Source organism: Notolepis coatsorum (genome assembly GCF_963971535.1).
Source record: "Notolepis coatsorum genome assembly, chromosome: 6".
Taxonomy (NCBI): Eukaryota; Metazoa; Chordata; class Actinopteri; order Aulopiformes; family Paralepididae; genus Notolepis; species Notolepis coatsorum.
Genome location: NC_140170.1, coordinates 52,645,307 through 52,660,902, shown reverse-complemented (window position 1 = coordinate 52,660,902; position 15,596 = coordinate 52,645,307). Strand labels below are relative to the sequence as shown.

At 47.7% G+C, this 15,596-nt stretch overlaps 1 protein-coding gene across 1 annotated transcript in view; it reads left to right on the top strand.

Annotated features, from left to right (window-relative positions):
- Positions 1-15,596, top strand: part of pik3c2a (phosphatidylinositol-4-phosphate 3-kinase, catalytic subunit type 2 alpha) — a 227,092-nt gene that overhangs the window by 86,084 nt on the left and 125,412 nt on the right. Inside the window, 1 exon segment of the mRNA XM_084315562.1 lies at positions 12,764-12,924. Coding sequence (XP_084171688.1) covers positions 12,764-12,924 — 161 coding nt within the window.

Genomic DNA, 15,596 nt, shown 5'->3' with positions numbered 1-15,596 from the left:
AGCACACCAGTACCCAGATACACACTCACTCTTCAGTCACTGTACTGTAGCAGCACACCAGTACCCAGATACACACTCACTCTTCAGTCACTGTACTGTAGTAGCACACCAGTACCCAGATACACACTCACTCTTCAGTCACTGTACTGTAGCAGCACACCAGTACCCAGATACACACTCACTCTTCAGTCACTGTACTGTAGTAGCACACCAGTACCCAGATACACACTCACTCTTCAGTCACTGTACTGTAGTAGCACACCAGTACCCAGATACACACTCACTCTTCAGTCACTGTACTGTAGCACACCAGTACCCAGATACACACTCACTCTTCAGTCACTGTACTGTAGCAGCACACCAGTACCCAGATACACACTCACTCTTCAGTCACTGTACTGTAGCAGCACACCAGTACCCAGATACACACTCACTCTTCAGTCACTATACTGTAGTAGCACACCAGTACCCAGATACACACTCACTCTTCAGTCACTGTACTGTAGCAGCACACCAGTACCCAGATACACACTCACTCTTCAGTCACTGTACTGTAGCAGCACACCAGTACCCAGATACACACTCACTCTTCAGTCACTATACTGTAGTAGCACACCAGTACCCAGATACACACTCACTCTTCAGTCACTGTACTGTAGTAGCACACCAGTACCCAGATACACACTCACTCTTCAGTCACTGTACTGTAGTAGCACACCAGTACCCAGATACACACTCACTCTTCAGTCACTGTACTGTAGTAGCACACCAGTACCCAGATACACACTCACTCTTCAGTCACTGTACTGTAGTAGCACACCAGTACCCAGATACACACTCACTCTTCAGTCACTGTACTGTAGCAGCACACCAGTACCCAGATACACACTCACTCTTCAGTCACTGTACTGTAGTAGCACACCAGTACCCAGATACACACTCACTCTTCAGTCACTGTACTGTAGCAGCACACCAGTACCCAGATACACACTCACTCTTCAGTCACTGTACTGTAGTAGCACACCAGTACCCAGATACACACTCACTCTTCAGTCACTGTACTGTAGCAGCACACCAGTACCCAGATACACACTCACTCTTCAGTCACTGTACTGTAGTAGCACACCAGTACCCAGATACACACTCACTCTTCAGTCACTGTACTGTAGCAGCACACCAGTACCCAGATACACACTCACTCTTCAGTCACTGTACTGTAGCAGCACACCAGTACCCAGATACACACTCACTCTTCAGTCACTATACTGTAGTAGCACACCAGTACCCAGATACACACTCACTCTTCAGTCACTGTACTGTAGTAGCACACCAGTACCCAGATACACACTCACTCTTCAGTCACTGTACTGTAGTAGCACACCAGTACCCAGATACACACTCACTCTTCAGTCACTGTACTGTAGTAGCACACCAGTACCCAGATACACACTCACTCTTCAGTCACTGTACTGTAGCAGCACACCAGTACCCAGATACACACTCACTCTTCAGTCACTGTACTGTAGCAGCACACCAGTACCCAGATACACACTCACTCTTCAGTCACTGTACTATAGCAGCACACCAGTACCCAGATACACACTCACTCTTCAGTCACTGTACTGTAGCAGCACACCAGTACCCAGATACCCACTCACTCTTCAGTCACTGTACTGTAGCAGCACACCAGTACCCAGATACCCACTCACTCTTCAGTCACTGTACTGTAGTAGCACACCAGTACCCAGATACACACTCACTCTTCAGTCACTGTACTGTAGCAGCACACCAGTACCCAGATACACACTCACTCTTCAGTCACTGTACTGTAGCTCACCAGTACCCAGATACACACTCACTCTTCAGTCACTGTACTGTAGCTCACCATTACCCAGATACACACTCACTCTTCAGTCTACTCCAATCTGGCTGCAGATACAGATCTCAGATCTGTAAAAAAAAAAAGAAAAAAAAGCATGCTGCAGTAAGAGCTTCGTGCCTTCTGCCCTCACTGCCCTCAACAAACTGTAGCAATAACATTTTATGTTCTTACTGTATGTTAATATTGTGTTCCTTCCTTGTGGCTATGTTTTGTGTTGGTTGCTTAATTGTTCTTGTGTGTGTACAGGCTGTGGAAACAAATTTCCTCTAAGGAGGATAATATATTATCAATCTGTCTCTCTCTCTCTCTCTCTCTCTCTCTCTCTCTCTCTCTCTCTCTCTCTCTCTCTCTCTCTCTCTCTCTCAAGACAAGACTTTGAGTGGAAAGTGTGACAGAAGGGTTAGATCTAACTTGGTCTTAGGCAGGGGTGCAGTGCTCATGCCACACGGTACCACGCCGTTCCACCACTTTTCTGAGCAGAAGCACGCGCATGCACACAAAAATGTGTTCACAACTTTCACTCGACTCGTCGCGCCGTGCGCCAAGTACCGGTACTCTGCTGACTACTTGTATTTGCATAACAATAGCAGAGCAATAGCATAACAAAGAACGAGAAGAGCACAACCAAAATACAAGCCCTGTACCAAATGGTGGGGGTTTGCTTGAGCTGTGGAGCTCTCACTATGTGACAAATGGTCCCGACTGGAAGGATGAGACATTTCTTAAGTTGTGCTTCAGAAGGAAACTGTCCTTCTGTAAACTGTAAGTTACATTGTTAATTTAGTTTGTATTTACTTTTCTAGTTTAAGTTAATTAAATTAAAGAAATTGTAACTACAATAGTGTATCTACAATTACATTTAAAACATTGTTTGTTTTTCGACCATATCTGTTGACAATATAATTTCTTTATATATCGAAGGCTACATCCTGCTACCTTTTTCAGCTTCTCTATTTCAAGGCAATATTTACAAAAACTAAACTAAAACTAGTAATGTCCTATACAAACATGTTTCCTTCTGTTTATGCATAATAATCATTCACGCGAGGGAACATTTATGCGCGTGCTGTCATTTAAACGGAGTACAACTAAACCACTTCTGATATTACCACTGCGTCCCTGGTCTTAGGGTTAGAATTGGCTGTACCGGTATTCCAAGTTGTAACTCTACTTCAATCTGTTTTGTGTGTCAAAGGTTCTTAAAGGATAACATTGCTATCTCTACCATGTAGCTGACACATAGAAATAGGGATGGGTACCGAAGCCGGTACTTTTAAGGTTATCGACCGCATCACGTCAGTACTACCAAGTACCGATTCACGTGAGATCCACCGGTGCCACATTTCGGTAATGCAAAAAATTAAATGTAAGAGTTTGGATTTTTTTTATTTTTTTTTACTGAGGTAGGTAGATTACATTTTTAGAGACTAAAGTACCTAAAAAAGGTAACACAACCCTACATAGAAACCATCATGTCACTGGTTTGTCCAGTATTGAGCTAGCTACAGTTTCCCTTCATGCTCTCACTGGGCTACAATAGCAGACAATGGGCGATCGTAAATCCTTTGCATAAACAATAATACATGTGTTTTTCCAAGACCGGAAGCCCAGGGTGTATTCTTACCAGTCTCAGTTTGCTCTCCTGTGAAATGTATCGCAATCCGAACATTTGTACATGTTTTACAGCCTCCCGCTGCATATTGCTTGTCGTTTAGAGATGCTGTGGATACTGCAAAAAAAATATTAATGTTGGCCTGTAGTCAAAAGTTTCAACAATTAATAAACATGCAATGTATACAAATTAGTGGTGGGACTCGATTAAAAGGTTTTATCGAATTAATTTGAGACTTTATAGTTAATTAATCGAAATTAATCACATTTTAATCGCATATCAATATTTGATGCGAAAAGCTAAATGTTTCAATTCAAATGGATTTAGGTATACGAGTGAATCAATGATTATACATACGTTTAAGCAGCAAAATCCTGTATTAGCTACTACACAGACCAACAGATCAATGCAATTTTTAACAAAGTGCAGCAATTTTAGGAATAATATATATATAGCGCAAAGGACCTTTTGTAAACTCAAGCACTTTCGAGGTAAAAGTAAAACACAGTACTTTCAAGTACATTCCAGAACAGTTGACCATTGAAAAAAAAAAAAACTCTTGATTGATCTTAATTTCTCTTATTTTTTTCAGTATTCTGTATGAACAAACCAGACTAAGAAAAAAAGTTATTTCCAATTTTTTATACTTTATACGTATAGCACATGTGTTGTGAAGGGCCAGATTAAACCGAATATATATATTTATTTATATATATATATTTAATTGTATTTGTATATTCTCTAATATTCCCTGATATCCCTTGTATATTCCTTGTACAATATGCATTGAATATCCATTCTAGCCTACTGAACATCCCATAATAGTCTCCATTCTACTATTGGTCGAGACCTTGGTGCCAGGCTGCCATACCCCTCAGACCCAGTTCAAACGTACCGCTCCACATGTACGAACAAGTCCTAGTTCCGCGTAGGAATCTGGCTACCGCACCACTAATGGGACTATTTGTTCATAGTGCGTATATATACTGCGCTACTAAAGTAGGACTTTCTTTTCAGTCCAGTTTCTTACCCTCCAATAGAGTCACAGACGTAAAGCCTCCCCGCGACGCCACGTGTGGGAGTAAGGCCAAGTTCGCCTACCATCGGTATTGAGACATCGTGTATATTAATATTTGAATAGTCATATTTGGCACTATATCGTCGAGTTGGACGTAGTCTATTAAGCTAATAATAGTCTGTTAATATATAGTGCTTCGTGCGGTGAGAATACTACCGTAGTCAGTACCCCATCGTTTCGGGCAGAGAACTGGCTGCTTACCCAGGGTGGTTGACCCCATGTGAAGCTGCACCCGAGGAGCCCCAGAGCCGACGAGCGAGTGGACCTGTATACCGGATTATTCTACCGACGACAGCCCGCCTTCCCAGGCACGGATTATGCTTTGTATACTTTGATTATTCCATGGATAAAGACCCCCGACACTGCCGTGTGTTGGAACCCCCCCCCCTGGAGAGGACGCAAGGTGAGGAGACGCTCTGCAAGACGAGGTCGCTTCACGTCTCTCCCCCGTGGACCGGAGAGAGCCGGCCCACAAAGAGTCCACCTGCTTTCATCTGTGGTCCAAGGATCGCCGGCGCATTGAACGGCACTACAGTGGGTTCACCTGGGATACCCTTGGCCGGACGAGGCAGCCGGATTCTACCCCCCCCCCTTCCTACTCCTGTCGGCTTACAAGCGACCGGATTAACCCCCCCTAGTGTATCCAGCCTATAATCATTAAAGTACCATTGCTGTTATTCCTTAACTATTCCAGGTCGTATATTTACCACCTGCGCCATCAGAGATTGGACATTCTCTATTGATATACCGACGAATACTCTTTGCCATAAAAGTGCATACTATTTCAATTCATAAATGTAATTAAGTGATTAAGTGCTTGCTCTACACACCATTGCTGTGTAGTAATAAACGCATACTTCGACTTCGTACATTTGTGTTGGATCCGTTTCATCTACGTGAGAGTGTTTATGATAATATATTTATGCCGTGTACTGGGTGGCCGAATATTAAGTACAAAGGTAGTGGTAGTAAGTATCATATCTAGTAATACAGTCAGGGAATTGTACCCCTCAGTTACAATTGGTCCTTCGAGCCGGAGGGTAATCAGTGTAATATTAATATAGTGTTATTAATATTGAAATGGCCTATGATGAACACTCCACGAAACGATCCTCCTAACCAACGCCCGCAGCGCGAACGACGGCTCCCTCAGTACTTAGAGGCTTACGCTGTCAGTCAACAACCTAGTCTTCTACTAACAGTAAACGCGGTAAAACTAGAAAGTAAAAGTATGTCTAACCCCAACGCCCAGACTACCCCGACCATAGAGGCCCCTACGGGCTCTAATGTAACTGACCAAGTTCACGGTGGGGACCAGTGGGAACCAGACATGACTTCACACCCCGCCAGTACTGAAGAAGTAGTCCCCGATGAGTCCCGGGAGGAATACAACGCTACCGAGAGAGAACTCGGCACGGAAGAAGACGGGGAGAGCACCGTGGAGATAGAGCTCCAAGGCTCCGCAAGGAGTACCCCGAGGGAAGGCTCCCCTATACAACCGCCTTCTCCCAGCGAGGCAGAGAGGACCCTACAGCAGGCCTTCCTCATCAGCCTGAACGCCGCTGCTGAACGCGACCGACTGCAGATCCAGCAGCGAAGCGAACACGAGCAGATACGTCTAGAAATAAGACGCATTCAGATGGAAGAGAATGTGGCCCGAGAACGAGCCGGTGCTCAACGGGATGCAGCGCGCGACAGACAGCAGTCGCAACTAATAGAACAGCTGATCAGACGGACAACACCCTCTCCCTCCGCCAGAGGCTCCAGGAACTCGTCTAGACACACCTCCAGGGCGGCATCCCCTAGCCGAGTAAACAACCCTGAACTTGACCAACAGACGAGGTCTATACCCCCCACAGACCACCTCCCCCCACCGGTCCAAGCGAGACCTAGCAACCGGGAAGGAGCAGCATATCCTGTGGAGAGGCTAAACCAGAGACTACAAGCACTGGATGACCCAACTGAAGACGAAGAGGAAGAGGAGGAGAACCACGCCCGAAGACAGCACAGTACTCTACCGGACCAGGAGGTCCGGTACAGCCCAGGCTATACTCCCGCGGAGCTGCGCTACAGACCCCCGACTCTATACACGGGTGAGCACGACGCACGACCCGCACCGAGGAACAGCACCTGGACAAGCGGGCCATGGTACACTGCCGGTACCAGCCCATACCAAGGAGCGGGAGGAGACTCGCCTAGGAGGCCTCTCCCCCAACGCTCGCCGATGTATCCACAGTCAGCGTCATACATTGGCACGCCTATGGTACCCGACTTCACCCAAGAGAACCGGGCCCAGTATACAGAACTCCGCATGTGTCTGGAGACTATGTTGGTGGATGTATTGGATGAACGCCACAAATACGCCATCCTACTGAAGCACTTAAAGGTACCCCGCGCACATAATATAGCGCTCGCCTACGCGACTTCCACCACCCCATACACAGCAGCGCTGGTAGCATTGGACCAGAGGTATGGGCGCATATGGGATTACGTGATCCAGGAGATCCGACACATCGACCGCTTACCCCCAGCAATAGACAATCGAGCACTGGACGACCTGTCCATCAGAGTGCAGTCCCTGGTAGGGATGTTGGGAGCGCAAAGAGAGAAGGGGAGGCATGAACTTTACCCAACTCAAATGTGGAAAGGATTCTAGAGAAGCTGCCGCCCGCTCGTCAGGAGCGCTTTAGGCGGCAGAGGGACCACAGAGACCCGAATGGCCCCGAACCGAACCTCCTCGATCTAGCAGACTTCCTGGCGAGAGAAGTCAGCAGCCTACGGCTAGATACATTCGGACGGAGCACCCCTGGCTCCAGAGAAGGAACCAGACGACTAAATGATGGAAGAAGATCGGTGACTGTGATGCACCAATCGGAGTCAGTACCGAGCAGCAGGAGCCACAGTACCCCCTCCAGAACGGAGAAGTGGAAGATAGTGTGCCCCTACTGTGAGAAAGAACACTGGCTAGCGCAATGTGACTCCTTCCCCAAGCTGAACGCGGAGGAAGCAGGTCAATGGATAAAGTCCAACAAGCGCTGTTTTCGCTGTGCGCGCTCACACATGGCAGCCGAATGCCGCTTAAAGAAAAGGTGCACCAAGTGCGATGGAGCCCACCTGGACATACTTCACGACAGTAACAGACGGCGCCCTTCACCTGCACCATCCAGCCGCAAAGCGAGCGTCATGTACATCGATCCCGCCAGCAGCAGTGGAGCCCGAGTACTCCTAAAAGTAGTGCGTGTGACACTAAGCTACCAGAATAAAGTCCTGGACACTTACGCCGTCCTCGATGACGGGTCAGAGAAGACCCTGCTGCTCGCCTCCGCTGCGGCCCAGCTAGGGCTGCGGGGAAGCGAAACCCAAATGACAATTCGGACAATAAGACGAGATTTGAAGACGATAAAGGGCGAGAATGTCTCATTCTCTATCGCAGCAAGCGGCCAGCCTGAGCGACGGTACCAGATTGCAGACGCTTTCACCAGCCAAGAAATAGGACTGTCGCGGTACACATACCCCGTCGCCAAGCTGATGGAGAAATATGCACATCTGCGCAAGTTACCGATCCCGCTCATAGACGATGCTATGCCGACCCTGTTGATAGGCTCCGACCATGCAGACCTCATTGTCCCGATAGACCGGGTTCATACCGGACCCCGAGGCTGTCCTGCAGCAGTCGAGACCCGTTTGGGATGGACTCTCCAAGGCCCGCTCGCCAAATCTCTCAACCGAAGTACAGCCACTAGATGTCTCCACTCCCGAGTCACAGAGGGAGAAACCGCACTCCTGCAACACGTAGAGCGGCTATGGACCTTGGAACAAATGCCCTTTAAGAACGGAAAGAAAGACATTCGCTCTAAAGATGACATTTACGCCATTCACCTCCTCGAGACAGGGACCAAGAGAGTCCCGGTCAACGGCGTGTTGAGATACGCCACGCCACTCCTGCGGCGAGAAGGAATGCCTACTTTCCACGCCAAGACAGACGCCACAGAACGGTACCTGCTGAACACGGAGCGGCGCTTAGCCAAGAACCCCGCCCAAGAGAGTGTATACCGCGCTGAGATTGAGAAGCTCATCACAGCGGGACACGTCACAAAGATGGACATTAAAGAGGCTGACCAGACCACTGAATCGTGGTACGTGCCCCACCACAAGGTCCATCACAACGGTAAAGACCGCATAGTATTTAACTGCAGCTACCAGATCGGATCCCAAAATCTAAATAAAGAGTTACTGCCCGGTCCCACACTCGGCCCCTCCCTACTCGGCGTTCTACTCCGCTTCCGCCAGGAAAAGGTGGCCATCAGCGGGGACATTAAAGGAATGTTCCTGCAGGTGAGATTAGTAGAGGCGGACAAGCCCCTGTTACGGTTCCTATGGAGAGAGAAGCCAGGAGATGAGCACCCAGCCATCTACCAATGGGAAGTCCTCCCCTTCGGAACGACGTGCAGCCCCTGCTGTGCTACATTTGCACTACAGAAACATGTAGCAGAGGACCCAGCAGCGGACGAAGAGGTCCGACACAGCGTAAAGAACAGCTTCTACGTAGACAACTGTCTACAAAGCCTTTCAACCCAAGAAGAAGCCGAGGCTCTCCTGATTAAACTCCGCGCCTCATTGATCAAAGGCGGCTTTGATCTCAGGCAGTGGGCCAGCAACGATCCGCAAGTACTGCGCAGCCTCTCCTCCGAGGACAAGGCAGCCAGCAGCGAGACCTGGATGGCTACAATCCCGGGAGAAGCCCAGGAGATGACCCTGGGATTGGTGTGGCGATTCAAAACAGATTCGCTTCACTACAGACACAAGCCCCTGACTACGGAGCAGGGAAGGGCGGCGGCGGCGCCGACCACCAGACGGAGTGTGTACACAACACTCGCCCGACAATATGACCCGCTAGGATGTATTCTACCGTACACCACCAGGGCAAAAATGATTGTACGAGCATTGTGGGACAAGGACCAGGGCTGGGACGACCCCATTCCCGCACACCTTGCATCCACCTGGAGAGAGTGGGAGATGGAGCTCCACTCACTCCCAGGCGTTAATATGCGCCGAAGCTACTTCCCACCCACGGTGAGGCCAGAGACATGTAAAATGGACTTACACGTCTTCAGTGACGCCTCAGAGGTCGCATACGGATCAGTAGCCTACTTGCGGGCCCAAGACCAGGGGGGAGAGATCTACACAGCATTTGTCCTCGCCCGCTCGAGAATAGCCCCACGCAAGCAACAATCTATCCCACGTCTAGAGCTCTGCGCAGCCCTAGCCGGAGCGCACCTAGCCACGCTCATCCAACGTGAGCTCACCATACCGGTGTCTAGAACAATCCTGTGGTCAGATTCCACGACGGTACTCGCCTGGATCAAATCGGACTCATGCAAGTACAAAGTCTTCGTGGGAGTCAGAGTCACCGAGATTCAAGACTTAACCGAAGAGATAACCGGAGAAACAGAGTGGCGCTACGTTGATACAAAACAGAACCCAGCTGACGTCATCACCCGGGGGATCCCCCTGGATGACCTCACCCGTCGCAATGTCTACAGTGACGGCCCCGCATTCCTAAGACTCCCGGAAGGACAGTGGCCCATGCCTATCCCGAGGGAAGCAAGTCCAGAGGAGGTGGAAAATAAGAAGTCTGTGTTCTGTGGATTGAGCACCGTAGCCTCCACCGACCCTAACATAGACGATTGCACGTCCATAGAGAGTGCACAACAAAGAACATTCCTGCGGTACCACCCGGAGTGCAAGTCCCCCGCTGATATGTCAGCAGCTAACTACGAGGAAGCAGAATTGCTTCTACTGCAGCGAGCCCAGAGAGACTCGTTCCCCGATGAATTGGCCTGTCTACAGGGAGGAAAGCCCGTCCCATCCGACAGCAGATTAATTCATCTGGCCCCCGAGAGCGACGCTCATACCCTCATCAGAGTGGGTGGTCGCCTACGCAGAGCCCCCAATCTACCGGATATCGACCCAGTTACCCCCAACACACTCCTGATGGGGCGGCTAGATCCTGCATTACCCCAGACAATGTACCGGCCTGAAGAAGCGAACGGCCGACGAATGTGGAGGTACAGCCAAGTATTAGCCGACAAGTTTTGGAACAGTTTCCTACTGCACTACCTACCGTCTCTACAGACCCGCCAGAAGTGGGTAAAGGAGAGAGACAATTTGACAGAAGGAACAGTCGTCATGATTATTGATCAATCACTGCCCAGAGCTATGTGGCCGGCCGGTCGCGTAAGCAAAGTGATCACCGGTGCCGACGGCAAGGTCCGAGCAGCTGAAGTGCTCGTCCAGGGTCGCACTTACACCCGTCCCGTGGCGAGGCTCATAGAACTGCCTCGACTCCCAGACACAATCGATGATGACCATGACCCTACAACCCTATGACTTTGTGAAGTTGACTGACCCCTACAGCAAACCCTTATGTGTAAATAGACAACGCGATTAATCTGTCTCTGTTTAACTGATTAGGTCTGGGACCTATTCAGGGGGTGGCTGTTGTGAAGGGCCAGATTAAACCGAATATATATATTTATTTATATATATATATTTAATTGTATTTGTATATTCTCTAATATTCCCTGATATCCCTTGTATATTCCTTGTACAATATGCATTGAATATCCATTCTAGCCTACTGAACATCCCATAATAGTCTCCATTCTACTATTGGTCGAGACCTTGGTGCCAGGCTGCCATACCCCTCAGACCCAGTTCAAACGTACCGCTCCACATGTACGAACAAGTCCTAGTTCCGCGTAGGAATCTGGCTACCGCACCACTAATGGGACTATTTGTTCATAGTGCGTATATATACTGCGCTACTAAAGTAGGACTTTCTTTTCAGTCCAGTTTCTTACCCTCCAATAGAGTCACAGACGTAAAGCCTCCCCGCGACGCCACGTGTGGGAGTAAGGCCAAGTTCGCCTACCATCGGTATTGAGACATCGTGTATATTAATATTTGAATAGTCATATTTGGCACTATATCGTCGAGTTGGACGTAGTCTATTAAGCTAATAATAGTCTGTTAATATATAGTGCTTCGTGCGGTGAGAATACTACCGTAGTCAGTACCCCATCATTTCGGGCAGAGAACTGGCTGCTTACCCAGGGTGGTTGACCCCATGTGAAGCTGCACCCGAGGAGCCCCAGAGCCGACGAGCGAGTGGACCTGTATACCGGATTATTCTACCGACGACAGCCCGCCTTCCCAGGCACGGATTATGCTTTGTATACTTTGATTATTCCATGGATAAAGACCCCCGACACTGCCGTGTGTTGGAACCCCCCCCCCTGGAGAGGACGCAAGGTGAGGAGACGCTCTGCAAGACGAGGTCGCTTCACGTCTCTCCCCCGTGGACCGGAGAGAGCCGGCCCACAAAGAGTCCACCTGCTTTCATCTGTGGTCCAAGGATCGCCGGCGCATTGAACGGCACTACAGTGGGTTCACCTGGGATACCCTTGGCCGGACGAGGCAGCCGGATTCTACCCCCCCCCCCTTCCTACTCCTGTCGGCTTACAAGCGACCGGATTAACCCCCCCTAGTGTATCCAGCCTATAATCATTAAAGTACCATTGCTGTTATTCCTTAACTATTCCAGGTCGTATATTTACCACCTGCGCCATCAGAGATTGGACATTCTCTATTGATATACCGACGAATACTCTTTGCCATAAAAGTGCATACTATTTCAATTCATAAATGTAATTAAGTGATTAAGTGCTTGCTCTACACACCATTGCTGTGTAGTAATAAACGCATACTTCGACTTCGTACATTTGTGTTGGATCCGTTTCATCTACGTGAGAGTGTTTATGATAATATATTTATGCCGTGTACTGGGTGGCCGAATATTAAGTACAAAGGTAGTGGTAGTAAGTATCATATCTAGTAATACAGTCAGGGAATTGTACCCCTCAGTTACAACATGCATGAGTCTGGTCTCCTTTGAAAGGTAACATTCTTCTTACACAATAAAGAAAAATCATCATGCGATTAAATGCATTAATCTTTTAAACTTTTAATTCTTTCTGCAGATAATTTATCTCAATTAATGCGATAAAGTCCCAGCCCTAATAAAAATCAATGTTGGGAAAAGTATGGAATTTTTTTTTTTTTATGGAGAATTTGTAGGAATTAGTAGCTCATCAAACACCAACCCCTTGTTTGTTTGCGTTCTCTCCAGGTTGCGCTCCAGCTTCCCTCACAGCGATGTGTCCACCAACTGCGGGTACGTGCTGAGCCAGGTCATTGTCCAGCGGCACAGTGGCGGGGACAGCGGTTGCACCGTTAAGGTGTCCATCGAGATCTCCGACACTCAGCAACCCGTCACCTTCACCTGCGACGGTAAGGACCCAGGACCACCTTAAAGGAACGCGTCGACATTATGCTTACCGTCTTCTCCAGAGTCACACAATAAGATGGATAGCAATTTACTCTCTCTGCATTCAGTAGAAAGCCATCCGGCTGCAAGTTAGCCTAGCTTTGCAGAAATGAATGAAAGCTAGGACCAGCTAGCCTAACTACACCTCACCCAGAGTTTTAAGCTGGGCTAGTGGTCACGTAGCCGCTTCCATTCATGGACGGTAAGCGCATTTACCATAATGAAAATAAAAAAACAAGAAAAGGACCATAGGAGAAAAGGCATTTGAAGAATTATGATGATGATGATAATAATAATCAGAAGATTCCTCATGTATACACAGGGGCATCTGTGATCAGGTGTCCTTTTACAGCCTGTCCCCTTTAAGAGTGAGCGGCTCAGATGGGAGATAAGAGCTCTGGGCGAGAACTCTGAGGGAGGAAACGCTGTTCACGACTGCCAGATCTACCACCCCTCCTCCTCCTCCTTTCTTGTTCTTTTCTCTTCTTTTTCTGTCGTGGGAAGCACACTGCGTTCCTTCACCTCACTAATAAAGGTTGCACCCTCACCCTCCAGTAGCTGCTTTGGGAAACGGGGGACTTTTCTTTTAGTTAACTTTTTTGTCTTAATGATTTTCTCTTTTTTTTTTTTGGCTCACCCCTAGTTGGTAAACCCAGCTCCAGGGGCAGCCCCTCCGAAGTCAGTTTTGTCTGGCCTAACATAACCTGCCCCCTCCCTGCCGGGGGCCAACATTTCTACTAGGGATATGAAGCCAAACTCCCCGCAGTCTGGCAGCAAATGGAGAGCAGGCTTTTACTGTTTGAAGAACAAGAAAAACTGTGACCAACTTCTCTTCTGGCCGGCTGTCTCGCTCGCTGGCTGGCCGGCTGGCCCTCTGCTCTGGGTGTTGGTCCATCTACGGTCCCCAGCAAGATGAGGAATCGTTTCACTGCTAATTCACTGACAAGAAGTTGATATATAAGCATGACTATTAGTACATTTTACTCTCTCCTCTGGTATCTCCTCAACTAAAGCATTGACACTTGAGCTGATCATATCTTACAACACATCTGCTCAGTTGGGGGTCTCTTGAAACTAGGGGTCTGCAGCCTATCTTGTATCAATGTGTGTTTTCTTGAACAGTGCTATTTATGGTGTGTGTGTGTGTGTGTGTGTGTGTGTGTGTGCACGCTTGTGTGTATGCACGTGTGTCTGTCAAAGCGTCAAATAGTCTTTATAAATAATTCTTTGAACATTAGTTTTGAACCTACCTGATGAACGGGGGAGTGTCAAGATAGTGTCATGTAAGCTGTCAGTCACAGTGAATGGTATGCTTTCCTGTGGTAAGTCTAAACAGTCATTGCACTGTTCTGTGGCAAACCCCACCTTTACAGCATGTACTGGAAATAGAAGAAAAAAAACGCCCCCTCCCTAACCTTGCACTGCAGCTGGCACGCCAGAATCCATCTGGTCAGGCTTCGGGTTATGCACTTATGCCTGAACCACAGTGGTCCGGAGCAATCGGTGTCCTTTGAGGAACTACTGGTGGCTACGGGCGAAGATACTCCTACCGAGTGTTTTCTGAAGCGCCGGCCCCGTTCCAAACGGCTTCAAGAGGACGACTTCCCAGGTGGTTCTGTGTATTCTATTTCACGTCATACAGTTCACTTCCTAGTTCCCTCTAGTCGGCTTCCTACATTCCCCCCCCCCCCAGTAATGTTCTCTGGTGCCTGGATTCCTCGTGGACTTCCTGGGTTTGGATGCAGCGTGTTGACCCAGAGTGGTGACCCAGATACTTCACTGTTTGGATTCCTCTGATTGGCCACAATGGCCCAAGGTCACATATCTCACTCAGGAACAATGGGCCCCAGTTCTGCTCAGAGCAGCGACACGCTGAGGGACCGGAGGACGGAGGGATATGTTTCACTCCTTTCTTTCTTTCTTTCTTTCTTTCTTTCTTTCTTTCTTTCTTTCTTTCTTTCTTTCTTTCTTTCTTTCTTTCTTTCTTTCTTTCTTTCTTTCTTTCTTTCTTTCTTTCTTTCTTTCTTTCTTTCTTTCTTTCTTTCTTTCTTTCTTTCTTTCTTTCTTTCTTTCTTTCTTTCTTTCTTTCCATTACTCTCTCTCTCTCTCGCTCTCCCTTTCTATCACTCTCTCGCGAGCGCACACACACAACACCTCTACTACAGTATCCCCTCCTCTACAGCAGTGTTTGTACTTCCTCAGGAAGTTAAATGTTTTTTTTTAATGTAGATGGGGTAGATGAAGTTATTTATTGAGTCTTTTCTTACTTTTCCTGTGATTGCTTGGTATGGTAACCTGAACATCGGAGATAAAAAAAAAACTAAAAACACTTAATTTCACCAACAACAGTACAACTAGGGCTGTCAAAATGAATGCTTTAACTTTGGAGATTAATTTAAATTATTTAAAGCATTAAAATAAATGAATCTAGATTAATCTATGGAGTGAAAAATCTTCAACGTTCTGAACTTTCAGCAGTATGTTTGCTTGTTCGGATATAAGAAAGAGGTCTAGCTGAGGTTTTGTTGAACATTTGTATTTCACAGGAGAGAAACTGTATTCAAAGAAAGCTATTAAAATAGTCTTTGAATCTAAATATACTTTATTTGTGTTGATTTTACATTAATTCCATGAT